The 14019-nt window shown below is 43.4% G+C and overlaps 1 protein-coding gene across 5 annotated transcripts in view; it reads right to left on the bottom strand.

Moving 5' to 3' along the window:
• The window catches only part of MOCS1 (molybdenum cofactor synthesis 1), a 31021-nt gene extending 17907 nt beyond the window's left edge, over positions 1 to 13114 (bottom strand). The window contains exons 1-3 of one of the 5 annotated variants that reach the window (XM_080407898.1): positions 12865 to 13064; positions 5105 to 5237; positions 4173 to 4340 (exon numbers count right to left, since the gene is read on the bottom strand). In XM_080407898.1, the coding sequence (XP_080264024.1) occupies positions 4173 to 4340; positions 5105 to 5237; positions 12865 to 12987 (424 nt within the window). In that variant the 5' untranslated portion in view covers positions 12988 to 13064. Of the gene's footprint in view, positions 1 to 2194; positions 2336 to 4172; positions 4341 to 5104; positions 5238 to 12271; positions 12627 to 12864 lie in introns of those variants that run through there. The other 4 variants (XM_080407897.1, XM_080407899.1, XM_080407901.1 and 1 more) reach the window with 4 other exon arrangements.
• Between the last annotated feature and the right edge of the window lie 905 nt (positions 13115 to 14019).

Raw genomic sequence — 14019 nt, forward strand, 5'->3', positions numbered from 1 at the left:
TGGAAGAGCACTTACGCAAGACACTAAAAAACGGCTAACAGAAGAAAACCACATAAGAAACAGTTAATATCATGAGACTAGGTTTTAGAAAACAGCTGACTCCTTGTAAGCCAAATCCAGAAATCCTCAGCATACCAGATCTCCAGAGAGCAGGCTTTCAAACCTCCAGTTATCATACAATAACAAATAGGGAAAAACCCTCATAAACCACTTGCAGAAGCAGAGCCATGGTAAAGTAATTTTATTTTCTTATTTTCTTTCCTCCCTTCTCTCATGGTCTCCACCCTAATTAGTTGAGAAATATTTGAAGAACCCTTACTCTTGAGGCAGCTTTGATTACAGCACAAATATTTTAGAGTCCCTTCTTCCCTCCCTATTTTACTTCTATTTGTTCATGTTGATAAGGGTTTACTCCTGCTTTACTCATTTCCCAGCTATTCTCAAGATATTCACACTAAGCTGCGCCCAGTGGGACAAGCCAGGTCACACCAAAGATGCTGAAGTTTACAGCAGCAGCATTTTGCAACACGATTAAGAACCCTGTGAAGACATCTGGAAAATGAGGTTATAACAAAAAACCTATCTTTATTATGAACTAGACTTTTCTGGCATTCATCTCTCAAAATCCTCCCCACTGATCAGGAATAACCTCTTGCTAGAGGATGAATGCTATTTGTCCCAGTTTGCCAAAGACTGTTCAACACTAGCAACTACTAGCAGCCCAGTCTTTGTGAGAGCACAGGATACACACTGCAGTCAGAGGAACACCACTACTTTTATTTACAGCATCACAACACACAGAATGCTCAATCTCCTAACACCACAGGGGAAAAAAAAGACTAGCTGCCATACAGACTTTATTGTTAGAAATGTAAAATGCATAAAGGCATTTAATGAAACCAAAGCCACACTGCAGCCTAAAATGGAAAAAATTAAAAAAGTAGCACCAGCTGATTAGGTCAGTTAGTGCAGGCAGCAGCTGTTATCAGTCCATCTTCTTCCTCAGCAGACAGGATGAGGTACACGATGAGGCACTGGAAAGACACAAATATGTGGAACCACCTGTAATAACAAACTGGATAGAAGCCAACTGTGAGAAATTAGAGATGAAGACTTAACACTAACACCAATGAGTTAAAAAGGACCAGTTGGTACACTCTGCCTTATTTGTGCAAGCTAAGAAGAACATTGTGGTTGCTTGGTTTCTTGGCTTGTTGATCTCTAAATTCAAAAGGGATTAAAGAGATTTCATAACTTTGCAACTCACCTTGTGCCTGTATTAAAACTCTTTTCTGACCTTTGGTCACTGCTTTAGCAACAATCAGCACAAGCAAAGGCAACTGATTAAACTATCAAGTAGAAAAGGAAACAGAACGGATACTATAAATCAGTAACATGAAACTAACAGCTTACATGACAGGCTCAAGCTATCAAGTAAATGTTTTTACATTTACTTTTTCCTTTAGGATGAGGCACATCATCTTAAATAGACAAGTCGCTTACATATTCTCCTCCAATTGTTTCAGCTGCGCTTTTCCTGATTTGAGTCCTGGAAAGGTATGTGTATCTCCTAATACAGTAGTAATTCAAGTCTTGAAATACGTATGATGCTGAAAAAAGTCATCCAACTGTCTACCCCATGGAAAATACTTTTTTCAGTGGAGATGTGTACTTCTCAGACTATTAATAAACTGCCAGCACACAGTTGCATATCCAGTCCTAATTTAAACTCTAAGTATCCCAAAGGAGATGGATTCTATATTCCACTATCAGCTGCTTCAGAAAAGTCTCAAACATATGCTTTCAGCAGTCTCCAGGACATGATTTAGCTTTCAGCAAGTGTTAGTTGCTGATTCGTAGTTTATGTATGTGCATGCATTAAAAGATTTAAAATAATCTGAACAACTGTAGCCAGTCTCTGAACAACATGGTCTCCTACAGTAGCTTCAAATCATATCTGTTTACTGAAAAAAAAAAAAAGTTTTGAGTATTGGAAAAATACGATAATATTAATCCAACATTAATGTTTTTGAGCTTTGTTGATATTTCACAAACCATTTGTGGTCAAGGGAAAGGGTTGCCAAAAACAAACCTAACTTAAATCTCCACTCTATTTAGCACCTCAGATATTGTAGCCAGTTTCTATAAACCATCTACAAATCCAGATTAATCTTATCCCAGCCCAAACCAGTACCTTGTACTAAGATGGCTTCAATAAAGGTTCCTAACTCAAATTCTGCACAAGACATTTTTGGGTTTGTTTCCCCTTCAGTGAGCTCTCCCATAGTTGTTACATGTGATATTCAGTTTTGAGACTTTTCTCTTGATCCTGAACCTGTGCAACATAGAGTAATACCAAAGCCTGAGAAGACAGAAAAGTGTCTATAAGCTTAATTTCCCATTTTTCAGTATGCCTTAGAAAAAACCAGCCAGGCTAATACAAATCCATGACAGAACGAACTAATGCAACAGGACAATCTTCTTAACATCCATTAACTTTACCCCCAAATCACTATTCTCTTGTCATCCATTAAAATGATCACTATGAATCTGTCAAAGTTCAGCTGTGAAGAACACAGGCAGAATAATGAAAGCCCAGTGGTTCACAAAGATCCATCTCCCTCTTTTAGCCACAAAAATAACCTTTGATAATTCTATCCCTGCAGTAAAACAAACCAAAAAACCCCACTTTTCTAGCCTTCCAATATCAATACTTCAGAATTGCAGCTATGTGATAATTATTTTGCAGTGACCTGGCTACTCAACTTCCACCCTCAATGTCAGAGTAGTTTTGTTGAATATAAAAAGCCATCAGCTACTGCTAATAAATCAAAAAGGTGCATACATTAGGAAAAAAAGTTCTGCATTGAACTGATGACACTGTCAAATTTCAACTCATTTTCATGCCAGCACTATATGCTGAACTTTAAAGCTTTACTGTATTTAAAAACATAACCTATCTTATAAGTCTGCCCCCCTTTTGGCTGGCAAAAGCAGCTAAAATAATTATACCCATTATTACTAGAAATGGGGACTGCCTTCTTGAAAGGTACATAGCACTCCCAATCCTAAATAAAAAATAACCTATCATGTATGGGTAAAATGCTCCAGAGAACGGTATTCCAGAGTTCCAAAAAGACGTTAGTGCAGTTTCAGGACTCCCCACCATCAAGGTTCAAGGAGAGCCAAGCTAGTTCACTAACCGTACCTTTTCCAGCCATAAACAGGTCTGTTCTACATGCAACACTGTTCTGCTGCTTCCTTTGGAAAAGACCATAAAGGTCCTCCAAATCCTGAACAAAACAGAGCAGAAGCAGAGACCAACTGTCTCTGTATCAGTATCAGTGTATCAGTAGACAGTCACTCTACTTTCAGGACCTTCATCTTATATATTAACACTTTATCATCTTCAGTACTTAGAAGAGTAGATGTGCAGAAACAGAAAAGTTCAGTTGCCACAATCCACCAAGGTGTACCCACCTACATAGCCTTAATTGAATACATTACCACTACACAAAGCTATTGTAATGTCCATAACATATGAGACTTTGGACAAGGAAAAAAGTACCTGGCTCAAGAAAAAAAAAAACAGGCACTGTCAGGCAACACAATACCAGTTAAAAGAGATAAATTACTGGGTAATAGTTGGAAGTCTATTGTCCATTAAAGTAATAGTCTTAATCAGTAACTGTAAACACACAGGCATTTCCACCATTCTTTACTAAACACAGACAAGCAAGTGATACCTGTTATCAAGAAAACAAAACAAAAACACAAACCAAAACCCCCTAAAAATCCAAAAGAAAACCTGTTTTGTTTGCAAGCATGTTATCAGCTGTTCCTGTCCAGTAAAGACATAGTCACATCAGTTCTTGATTTTTTACCCCAAGGCTGCATTATTGCAAGTTATTCTAGTAGATGTTGAATATGAAAATTATGCTAGTTCAGCTGTCATAATATGAAGAGATATAAGTTCCATCCAAACAGGAGAGCAGAACTGGAAGCTTTCTGAAAGGAACATGCATTTCACAATGTTGGGAAAACCCATCCTCACTTAATGTATAGTTATTCTTCAGGTTGCTGAACTCTAATAGTTGATATTTATAAGTGTAGACTTTGGGTCAATATAGAGCAAGTCACTTTGAAACACACCGTATTTATTGGTAACTCACCCACAATATCAACCACATCAGGACGGATAAGCGGCTCTCCTCCTGTCAGTCGGATCTTCTCTACACCTTCTTTCACAAACAGTCTGGCTAGAGTGATTATCTCCTGAGCAGTAAGTAGCTCTGATTTAGGGGTCAGTTGAACACCTTCTTCTGGCATACAATACTGACCTGAAACAAAGAATACAGAAATACATGGGGGGGGGGGGGGGGGGGGGGGGGGAGGGAGGGAGGAGGGGAATAGCTAGCAGCTGTTAATCTAATATTGATGAGCAAAATGCACCATGTGCAACTGTCTTTAATGGATGTCAAATGACTCTGCTTTTCTGAAATACAGATAAGACCGCACACCAAATCTTACAAGTAGCCTCCTAACAATCTTACTTTTTTCTTCAGAAGAAACCCCAAGACTCATGATGGGTCTCAAAATTACAATGGATCCACTTTGAAGGAAAACCTGATCTTTTGTCTATCTCACCTGTATTCAAACAGACACACAAAACTGAACTAGCAAGCACTGGAACATAGCAGGGGGTTGCACTAGATGATCTTCAGAGGTCCCTTCCAACCCTGGCCAGTCTGTGATTGCCACAGACTTTGCAGACATAATTGTGGGAATACCTAGGTATGAGCTCTCATGCTTAGCATACACTTTGGGTATGGCATACAAACATCCACAAGCACCATCATCCAAACCACACCAAGTCTGATGAAAGACCTGTCACCCCCATTTGTCTGGCACATCCCTAGGCTTGCTCCTGCTTCCCCATCCCATCACCACCAGCTCAGCCCCAAAACAGTCTCTTATCTATCCTTTACCATTACTTTGTGAAGACAAAAAAGAGCAGAGGGCCAACAAAGTGATAAGTACCCTAATTCAGTTCTTGGCCTTTGCACAATACGGTGCATAAGAGCTGTGTGCAACAGACACTTACACCTGAGGTTGCATTTCTCAGTCAAAGAAATTCGCAAGTAGTTGTGCTGACGCCCAAAGCTGTCCGTCAAAAAAGCAGAGAAGGGAGCAGCATGTTCCAGTAGAAAGCGTCCTCTTCCTGAGCTTTGCAATTCCTGCAATGAAAACAAGGAAGTGCTAAATACTTGAATAGTTATCCTATCAACTTGCTGTATAAATATTAATTTTGAACTCAACTGGCAATTATTATTCCATTTATCCCCACAGAGACAACTGCACAAGAAAAAAAAAAAAAAAGATGACTTGCCTTTATGGTCAAAACTGACCATTTATTAAGTTTCACACCCTACTTAATTCCATGGAACTATACTACAATTTTCCCTGTGCGTTTAAGATACAGCCTCTTTGCCACAGGTGCTTCAGGCTTCCTGTGTACAATACTAAGCAGCTTTACAAATCTGCTCTTTACAAAGCTCTTTCCGTAATAACCCAGGACCACCCAATCTCACCACAGCCCTCAGATAAATTAAAACATACAGAAGGGTCCCTCCCTGCACTTCAGTGCAAGGGAACCAAAAGCTGATGAAACACTGCATATCTGCTTATGTGTCCACTAACTTTCACATGCAAGACATAACATCTTGTAAATAGCAAAACCAAATTATTGCTGTGTGAAATAACTTTCATGTCTGTTTCTAGAAATTTCCAGCAAGGTCTTCTTGCCCAAATCCATGCAACAGAATACTTCCAAAAAGTTTGTCTTGGTTAAAAGACAATACATAATACAGGGCACAGTCAGTAGGATTGGAAAGGAAATGTATGATCCTGAAATTACACCTGTTCAAGCCTTCATAAAAAGGTTCAGAATTTTAATAATGTCTTTATTAACTATTATTAAGTGAATATTACAACTGATTTCTATTTACAGGTTTTGGGTTTTTTAAAGCACAGTGTAACCTATTCTACAGCAACACAGTTTTCAGGAAGTATTGCCCTCCAGAATGAGGACTGATCACTTTAGGTGTCAAACAAAATATCCCAAATTAGTAGCTGCTACTGGAAATGAATACAGTTCAAGTTTATACCAAGCATCTTTAAAACATCACTACTGCCAACAACAGAAAATGGGATAAAAATAATTAGAGGAACTACTTTCACCATGTTCTTGTTAGTTAGCCACATACAGATAATAATAGACAGCTAAGAATATGGGAAGAAAGCTAAAAGATTCCTGAACATGCAGCGAACTTCATCTCCACTTAAAAAGCACAGACAAAACCATTTCTGGAGACATGGTGGTCCCAAAGGTAAAGTGAGTGAGGGGAGGAAATCAGCTGCAGAACTGTGCCTCAAGTCAAAATCATGCTGGCTAATCTTGATAGGCTGCAGCAGGCAAAGGATTAAGTAAAGTTTTGACATAGATTTAAGATGTAGAATGAGGAACCAGACAAAATGACACATTAGCTAGTATTCAAACTGCTTAACTGAGCAAAACTCATTATTTCCATCTAGTGAAAAACAGACTTGTGGTATCTCCAGCTATACTAAAATTGGCATGTATGGGATGATGCCAAGGGACTGGGCAGAAACACACATAGCCAAGGCCATCATCTCCGTGGCTCCAGTCATCGCCAGTAACCACAGTAGTTAATCCTGCACAGTATTTTGAAACAGCCTTTGCAAAAAAGTCTGGTAATGGTCAGCTAAAATGTTGAACCACTCAGGTATGCTCTCTCAAAACATTTTATTCTAAAAGCATTTGTAGGACAGATTTGGGGGTGGGTGGAAGACAGAGAGGACACCCTCAATGACCAGATCAGGCAGACAGCAAAGGTTATCTGGGGAGAGGCCCAACTTCAGCCATCAGCAGCTGCAGCAATTTTGATTCCAGCTGTGCTAACACCATGGCTGCTGCTAACTTATGAGCAGGAGCAGTGTTTCTTGGCAGCACAATCTTTCTACTAGCCTTTAAACAATCCACTACACTTCTTGATCCAAACAGCTTTGTGGTTAGGCAAGATCTTTTAAGAACATCCCTGACAGTGAGGGGGTTAGAGAACATAAAGGAGACACAAAGTGGCTGTTTCAAAGCCCAGAAAACATCTGTTTACCCCTGATAAAACAGCACTAGTTTCAACGTAATGCTTTTCAGCCAGAAGCAAGCAATCTCTTTCAGTTTCTGTTTCATAGCGTGCTGAACAGCAGAGAGATAAAGGGTGCAAGGCCAGCCTTCCTTCCCTGCAGCACCAAAGGTGTCAGTGGTAGCCCCTCCACAGCCACACGTGCTGCTCACACCTACACATGTTCCTACATCTTCCTCTTCTTCAAGATTCCTGGGCAGAACAGGTCATCGGGGTTTTAATCCCCTGGGGAAATGCTGCAGCCTGCATACCCGAAGGTTGTTTGTGAGCTCTGCGTGGCTTTAGTTTCCCCAAGAAGTCCCAAGCTGGGAGCCTGCTTTGTTAGAAATGTTAACTCTGTTGCACTTACTGTGAGAGTTTCTCAGAATACAAGGCAGGGTTAAGTCAAAGAGCTCAGCTAAACATCCAGAGTTCATTTCTGCTTCTTACCCAGTTAGAAAACTCATCTCTAAACAGACTAATCTGAAGATATTTTAAATACTACCAAATTGAGAAAAAACACAACACAAGTTTTTTTTTATTGAAAACTGCACTGCTTTCTGACCTGGTTGGATTTCTGACGTTCTCCTTCCTGTTATTTTGGAAAGGTGTTCACATTTGACCAGGAAAGTACTCCCATTCTTACTGAAGTTATTTGAACCCTTCTTGTAGAAGCACTCACCTCCTGTTGCTTTCTCAAGAATTAATTCTTAAATCTTTTTCAGGATCAGGATTCCTTACCCACTTCACTTGAAAACAGAGCAGTACGAACCTGCTGCATCCCCATTTTAGTGCGCCCTACAGGGAGGGAAGTGAAAAGTTGTCCTCCCTGACAGAAAGGAGGCAAGAGAGGGAGACTTTAATATCTGTATGTAATGGATGCCAAAACTGCATCCTTTCAAGGACAGTAATATGCCTAAAGTAATTTCCTATTTTCAGGAAGGAGCCAGCACTGCAGTTGGACGCAGGACACAATGGTTCTGTTCCCTGTCTGCCATCCGAGTGGCTGTTACTTTAGCTTCCTTGCCTGTAAGAGGACTTACTGGAGGAAGGAAAACTGCCCTTCATTAATTACTCTGAAGTGAACTGTCAAGAAGCAGTATTAAAAGAACAGGCACTCAGCAGGCAGTTGGTGTCAATATACTTTAAAGTTCCTATTGGAAATAAATAATTTTTACTCTCTTGCTGCAAAATAACTTCTATTGGGATGGTAAAAAGAAAAAAGTTTTCCCAGAGCTCTAGAGATTCTTTCCATCAGCTTCTTGTTGTGTACAGGGATGGGTTTTTCTGGGAGGGAAGAATGACTGGAGATGGAATTTTTAAGCTGTTATTTCAGTTTCTGTCCAGTTTGATGTCAGCAAGGAGGAATTAGGAGACACCCATGAGGAGTTCAGCAGCATCGGCTTGAGCTCCAGTGGGAGCGGATCCTGTATTACTAAAACAGCCACTGCACCCAGCACTGACTCATATTTTTATCAATTCCACAGGAAGGCCAAATATCAAAGATGGAAACTCAGCTGCCTTCTGGTAACTCAGAGCAAGCACGAAGCACTCTCTCAGGCAGTCATTGAAGTAGGATTTTCCAAAGGGGAAGAACAGGGGGAGGCTGGACCTAGTCACTTGCAGCCTGTGTGGGAGCTATCGGAGCAGGGAGAAAGCAAAAGCTGTCTGCTACAGTCCCCAGGCTACTGGGGTAATTCAGTTCCTTGCAGTTGGAAAAGATGGGTGATCGTTGGTATTTTAATGTATCAATGCCCAACCGCACAACTTCTCACTCAAAAGGGCTTATTATAATCCCAAAATCCCTACTCTCCTTTCTCCATAGTTGACAGAAGACACTTCTGCACATCAGAGGAGTACACCCTGTCACATAGCGCGCTTTATCTGATCCATGAAAAAAACAGTTTTACTCCCTGGGCTGTCACTCCTATGTTCTATACTAGTACTGAAAGAATCAGAGCTTTGATGAATGCACCTAGTGGCTACATTTTGACAAGCTGTCAACACTTCAGACCTGCCAATTCACCCGTGATTTCCAGGAGAACTCTTCTAACAACTCAGTAAAATTGGGGGCCATCATCAGAGGTATTAACAACCACCAGGAACACAACAAACTGACAGATACTGGAAAGGCTCAGTTGAACACAAGGGGGAAGAGAACAGAGCTCTTACTTATTTATCAAACTGAAGATCGAGTACTATACTTGCTCCACCCTTCCACCTTCACCTTATACCCCAGTGATATTTGTGCACTATGAAATTAATGTTTGAAAACACTTCTGCACAGGCCTCAGGGACCACCACAACCTGTGTATTTATGACACTGTCAGTGCTGCTCCTGCACCCACTGGCTCTTGCGGCTTCTGCAGTCCTGTTGGGTTTGTGCAATGGCACTGCCGCCTCACTGTAGTACCTAACGCTGCTGTGCCAGCATCATGGGCAAAACTCAGCAAATCTCTTCTGTTTCATGCCTCATCTTTAATAACTTAGTCTGTAGAGAAGCAGTGACAGTGTCCTTGTTCAACCTGGAAATTAGACAACCACAGAGGCTGAAATGGGTCTAAATAGGCCAAGTGCCAAAATGAGGTCTGAGCTAAGAAGTCCAAGACAAATGTTTTTCTGAGGGCTCAGCAGCTGCTGCCCAGCAGTTGACCTCAAACAACATGCTACAGTTCTGGTTACTGGCACAGAAAGCACTGCTCGGGGACCTTGACCAGCTACTCATAAAATGGAGCTCCAGGACACAGTTTCAGACATGACTGGCCAAGAAGGGACCATATCAGGTCTTTCTAGACAAGCTGGCCTCTCCCCATTATCCCACTGGTGACGACTTCATTGAGGCCACAGAAAATTTCAGGTGGTTATGTTTAAATTATGGGATCTACATGAAAAGATGGAGGAAGCTAAAATGAAACTTGTATCAGGATACAGAAGCTCTTTACTGGAAATGATACATCTAGAGTAGGATATAAAAAGAATAATGCTCATTTCCTTAATGCTATTGCTCTTAAGTCTCACTGTCTTAAGAGTCTGTTCATCTTCTCCGTTCATTTCAAAAAGCTGAGGTTTTTTGCATTAACTTCCAGCTTACAATCAAATAAAATATAAAAAGTACAAATTACTTTTCCTATTCTACTGAAAAATACTCAGTTTTGTAGTAGAAATATATAATCCTATAAGATTTTTTACTATTATTCAAGAGCATAATTTGAACATGTATCATCATGTGTTCAAGATGACAGGATGGCATCAGACTTCCCTTTGGTAACTGTGAATTAGTCAAGAAATACTTGCACACAGTCGATCCACCATAGAAACGTTGCTTTCAGAGTGCCTATTGCTACCTGCCCTTATCTAGTCTTTGAAAAAGGGACTCCACCCTGCACACATCTCTGAGACTGACAACTGTATCTAGAATACTAAGATACAAACAGGCTCAAATATATGGACTAATAATACACAGTCCAATAATGCACAGATCAAGTTCTATTTTTTTTTTTGTGAACAATTTAGGATCAGTTCCCCAGGTATGTCTGATTTCACCTTCAAAACTGACATAAATTTTCACAGCCTTCTATTTTCCCAGTCAGATTATCTGGTCAATATCATTTCACTTCTATAAATACATCAATTTTCACCACATATTTCATATAGAGAACATTATAAGGACTTAATGGACATTCAAAAAGTGAATAAAAGCTATTACGTGTTTCTAGGGGAGGGAGTCATTTACCAAGCATTCATAGGAGATGTTATTACAGACAGCAAATACAGGATACAGAACAGATAGCATGCACACATTCTCCCACTGTCTCAAAAAACAGCATGTAAGAACAGGCTAAAAAGGCGCTAAGTTGAACCTAAGTTCACCACACAATGCCAACACAGCAGCCATACTGACCCCATGGTTTGTAACCTAACCTAAAGAATTACAATGGATGGTCGTGGATGCAGCCTTTCAGTTGTCTCCTGAAGCTCCTGAGTTACAGAGTTATTCCTTCCACAGCTGGAAGGACCATTTTAAAGGGGATGGAATAGAGAGTCTAGCGCTGTCTTCTCCCACTTGCACCCCCTGCACCCAACTGAAATCTCATGAAACTAAACAGAACCCACCAACATTTTCAGATCCAACCCAGAACACAGACAAGCAGTATTCATCATTGTTTTGAATTTTTTAACATCCCATCATCTGAAAGCACGGTTCACTGTCCCCTATGTCTGTAATGCTAATTGCTCCTCTCCAGAGATGACACCTGGGAGAGACACAGAAGAGAAAGGAGCAATGGGTATATTATCTCTGTATAGTTGCTACATTTGCACTGCCTTTGCTTTTGCATTAGCTTGCTTCTCAGGCCCTGCAGACTATCAGCCAGTGCCCCAGCATACTTGTCAGGGTTACTATGCCACACACGCTGATCATTCACCACATTCTTCCAACCACTGTAGCTTTCAACCCCTAAGGGAATAGGGCTTTCAGAAACGGATGTTGTAACCAAGCTCTCTCAAAAGTATTCCTGAATATACGTTAGAACTAATCGGCTTATAGATAGTCATTAGAAGTAATTCTGATCAGCATTTATAAAAAAGTAGATGAGTAGAAAAAACCAAAAGAAACTCAATAACCTTTCTAGATTCCCAAGTCAGGTAAGCATTGAATAAAGCAACACACAACTCCCTGTGACTTTCTGAAATAAGTGCTAGTGAACACGTACAATTCTGGTGACACAAAGACTGTCACTAGTAGCTTTAGCCTATTTTCTTCTTGTTAAAGCCAGCCGTGCAATTGCAAGTAAATCAATAAATCATGTCCCAGCTGGGATTAGTCTGCATGTCGTGCCCTATTTCTGCTAGGCAGTTACAGACCCTTGGCCTTCCTGCGCAGCTTTTTCTCCTGCATTTGGAAAGAGACTGAATCCACCTGGGTGACTGGAAGTTAAACCGGGAGGAGCGAGATCTGGACAGCACCTGCGCTGGCTCCCTGCCGGCGCCAGAACAAGCAGCCCCGCGCAAAGCTGGCGTGACCCCCCGGACCGTGGGCACCGAAAGCTGCCAAACCACTCCATTTTCACCTGGGCAGATCAAACGGCGTTGTGTAATCCCTTCTTTGACTGGGAAAGAACACGGAACTGGGTCAGCCCAAGAGACTGAACACCCTACTTGCTTTCAAAGTAAGGGTGACATTTTAACAGAGTAAGGACACAGAACGGTGTAACAGTAGGCATTTTGTTGATTCTTCTGCCTTCCCCCATATAACCAGGTCACGGTCACCGCAGAAACTACCCATCGCTCCGGGACAGATGGCAAGGTGCCCGTTAGAGAGGCGGGGGCAGTTTCGGTGCCGCCCGCCCGGCAGCTGCCAGCCCCGCGCCGCCGCCGCTGATGGCAGGGGAACCCTCAGAGGCTGGCTGCCCCCGGGGGCCCCGCCAGGCCAAGCCCGGGCCACCACAAGCGCCCCTCCGCAAACTACGTTCTCCTAATTCGAAGTGCAAGGCACCGGCCCGGGACTCCAAACCTCGCACACGACCTCCGGCGGCCGCACGCCTCCCATTCGCCCGCCCGCTCCGGCGGCGGCGGTCCCGGCCCGTTACCGGCCCCAGACGCTCCGCTCTGCCCCGCGCCGGCCTCCCGCGCAGCCCCCACCGGAGCCCCGCGCCCCCCTCACCTGAGCGGCGGCGGAGGGAGCCCTCACGGGCGCCCCGGAGCTGCAGGCGCGGCGCGAGGCCGCCCCGAGCGCCCCCCGCAGGAGCGCGAGGCCGCCGCGCCGCCCCCAGGCCGCCCCCGCCATGCGGCTCGCCGGCCCGCAGCACGCGGGGGGCTCCGCGCCGCCGCCGGGCTCGCTCCGTCACGCGGCGGAGGGCGGGGGCAGGCAGCCAATCAGAGCGGACGCAGGTGCGGCGCTGCACGCCGGGAGCCGTAGTCCGCTCCGCTGAGGCGGGCGGGCGGGCTGAGGGAGCGGCGGGCAGTCGCGGGCCCCAGATCCTTCGGCACCGGTGTGCCCTCCAGGGGCAGGGGAGCCGGGCAGCTCCTGTGAGCCCCGCGTCGCTCAGCAGCAAGGGCAAAACCTGCACTGGCAGCCTTTGTTGCCTGCCTTGCCCTGTCTTCGCCTCATCCCTCCAAAAGCCAGATGCAGGGCCCGTGGCCTGCAGGCTGGCCCTGTCTGCTGGCTGCCTTCCCGGGCAGTGCAGGCGTTGAAGGACTCACAGGCGTTGAAGGACTCACACACGGGGTACGTATCCCTGCAGGGACAGAAGGCCAGGAAACACGGTTACCCTCAACTAGGGAACATTTCTGGTGGAAATGACTACTTCCACCACAGTCCTGCCCAAGTCTCGAGTACAATCTGTAAAACATTGTCAGAAAACAGGCACAGGAGCTAAATGGGGCACAATGGGTCTTATGAGGCATAAGAAAACAGTATGTTCATTTTCCAGACTGATATACTCTTCCCATATGCTCTCAGTGTTTCACAGACAAGGGGCCTTACAGTGAAGTGTCTGGTGGCCCACTGTGCACCCCTGGGCAATGGGTCTGCAGAGCATGGTCGCCCATTGCCAAGCTAAACTTAAGGCAGCTGTTCTGAACCTGTTTCACACATAAAAGGAGGGCTCGGGCACCCAAAATTTTCCTGTATCTCTTTCCCTGAATCACATCAGCTACTCTTGCAAAAGACATATGTCTTCCTAAATTATTTTTACAGCTCTAACCTTAGAACTGTGCAGCTGTTGTAGCTGTTAAGAGTAAAACTCACACCTTTATACACTATGTTGCTTCTGTGATAGCTCTTCTAGATAAGTAATTTTGTTTTCCGTTACCAAAT

This window comes from Falco punctatus (genome assembly GCF_963210335.1).
Source record: "Falco punctatus genome assembly, chromosome: 12".
Classification (NCBI taxonomy): Eukaryota; Metazoa; Chordata; class Aves; order Falconiformes; family Falconidae; genus Falco; species Falco punctatus.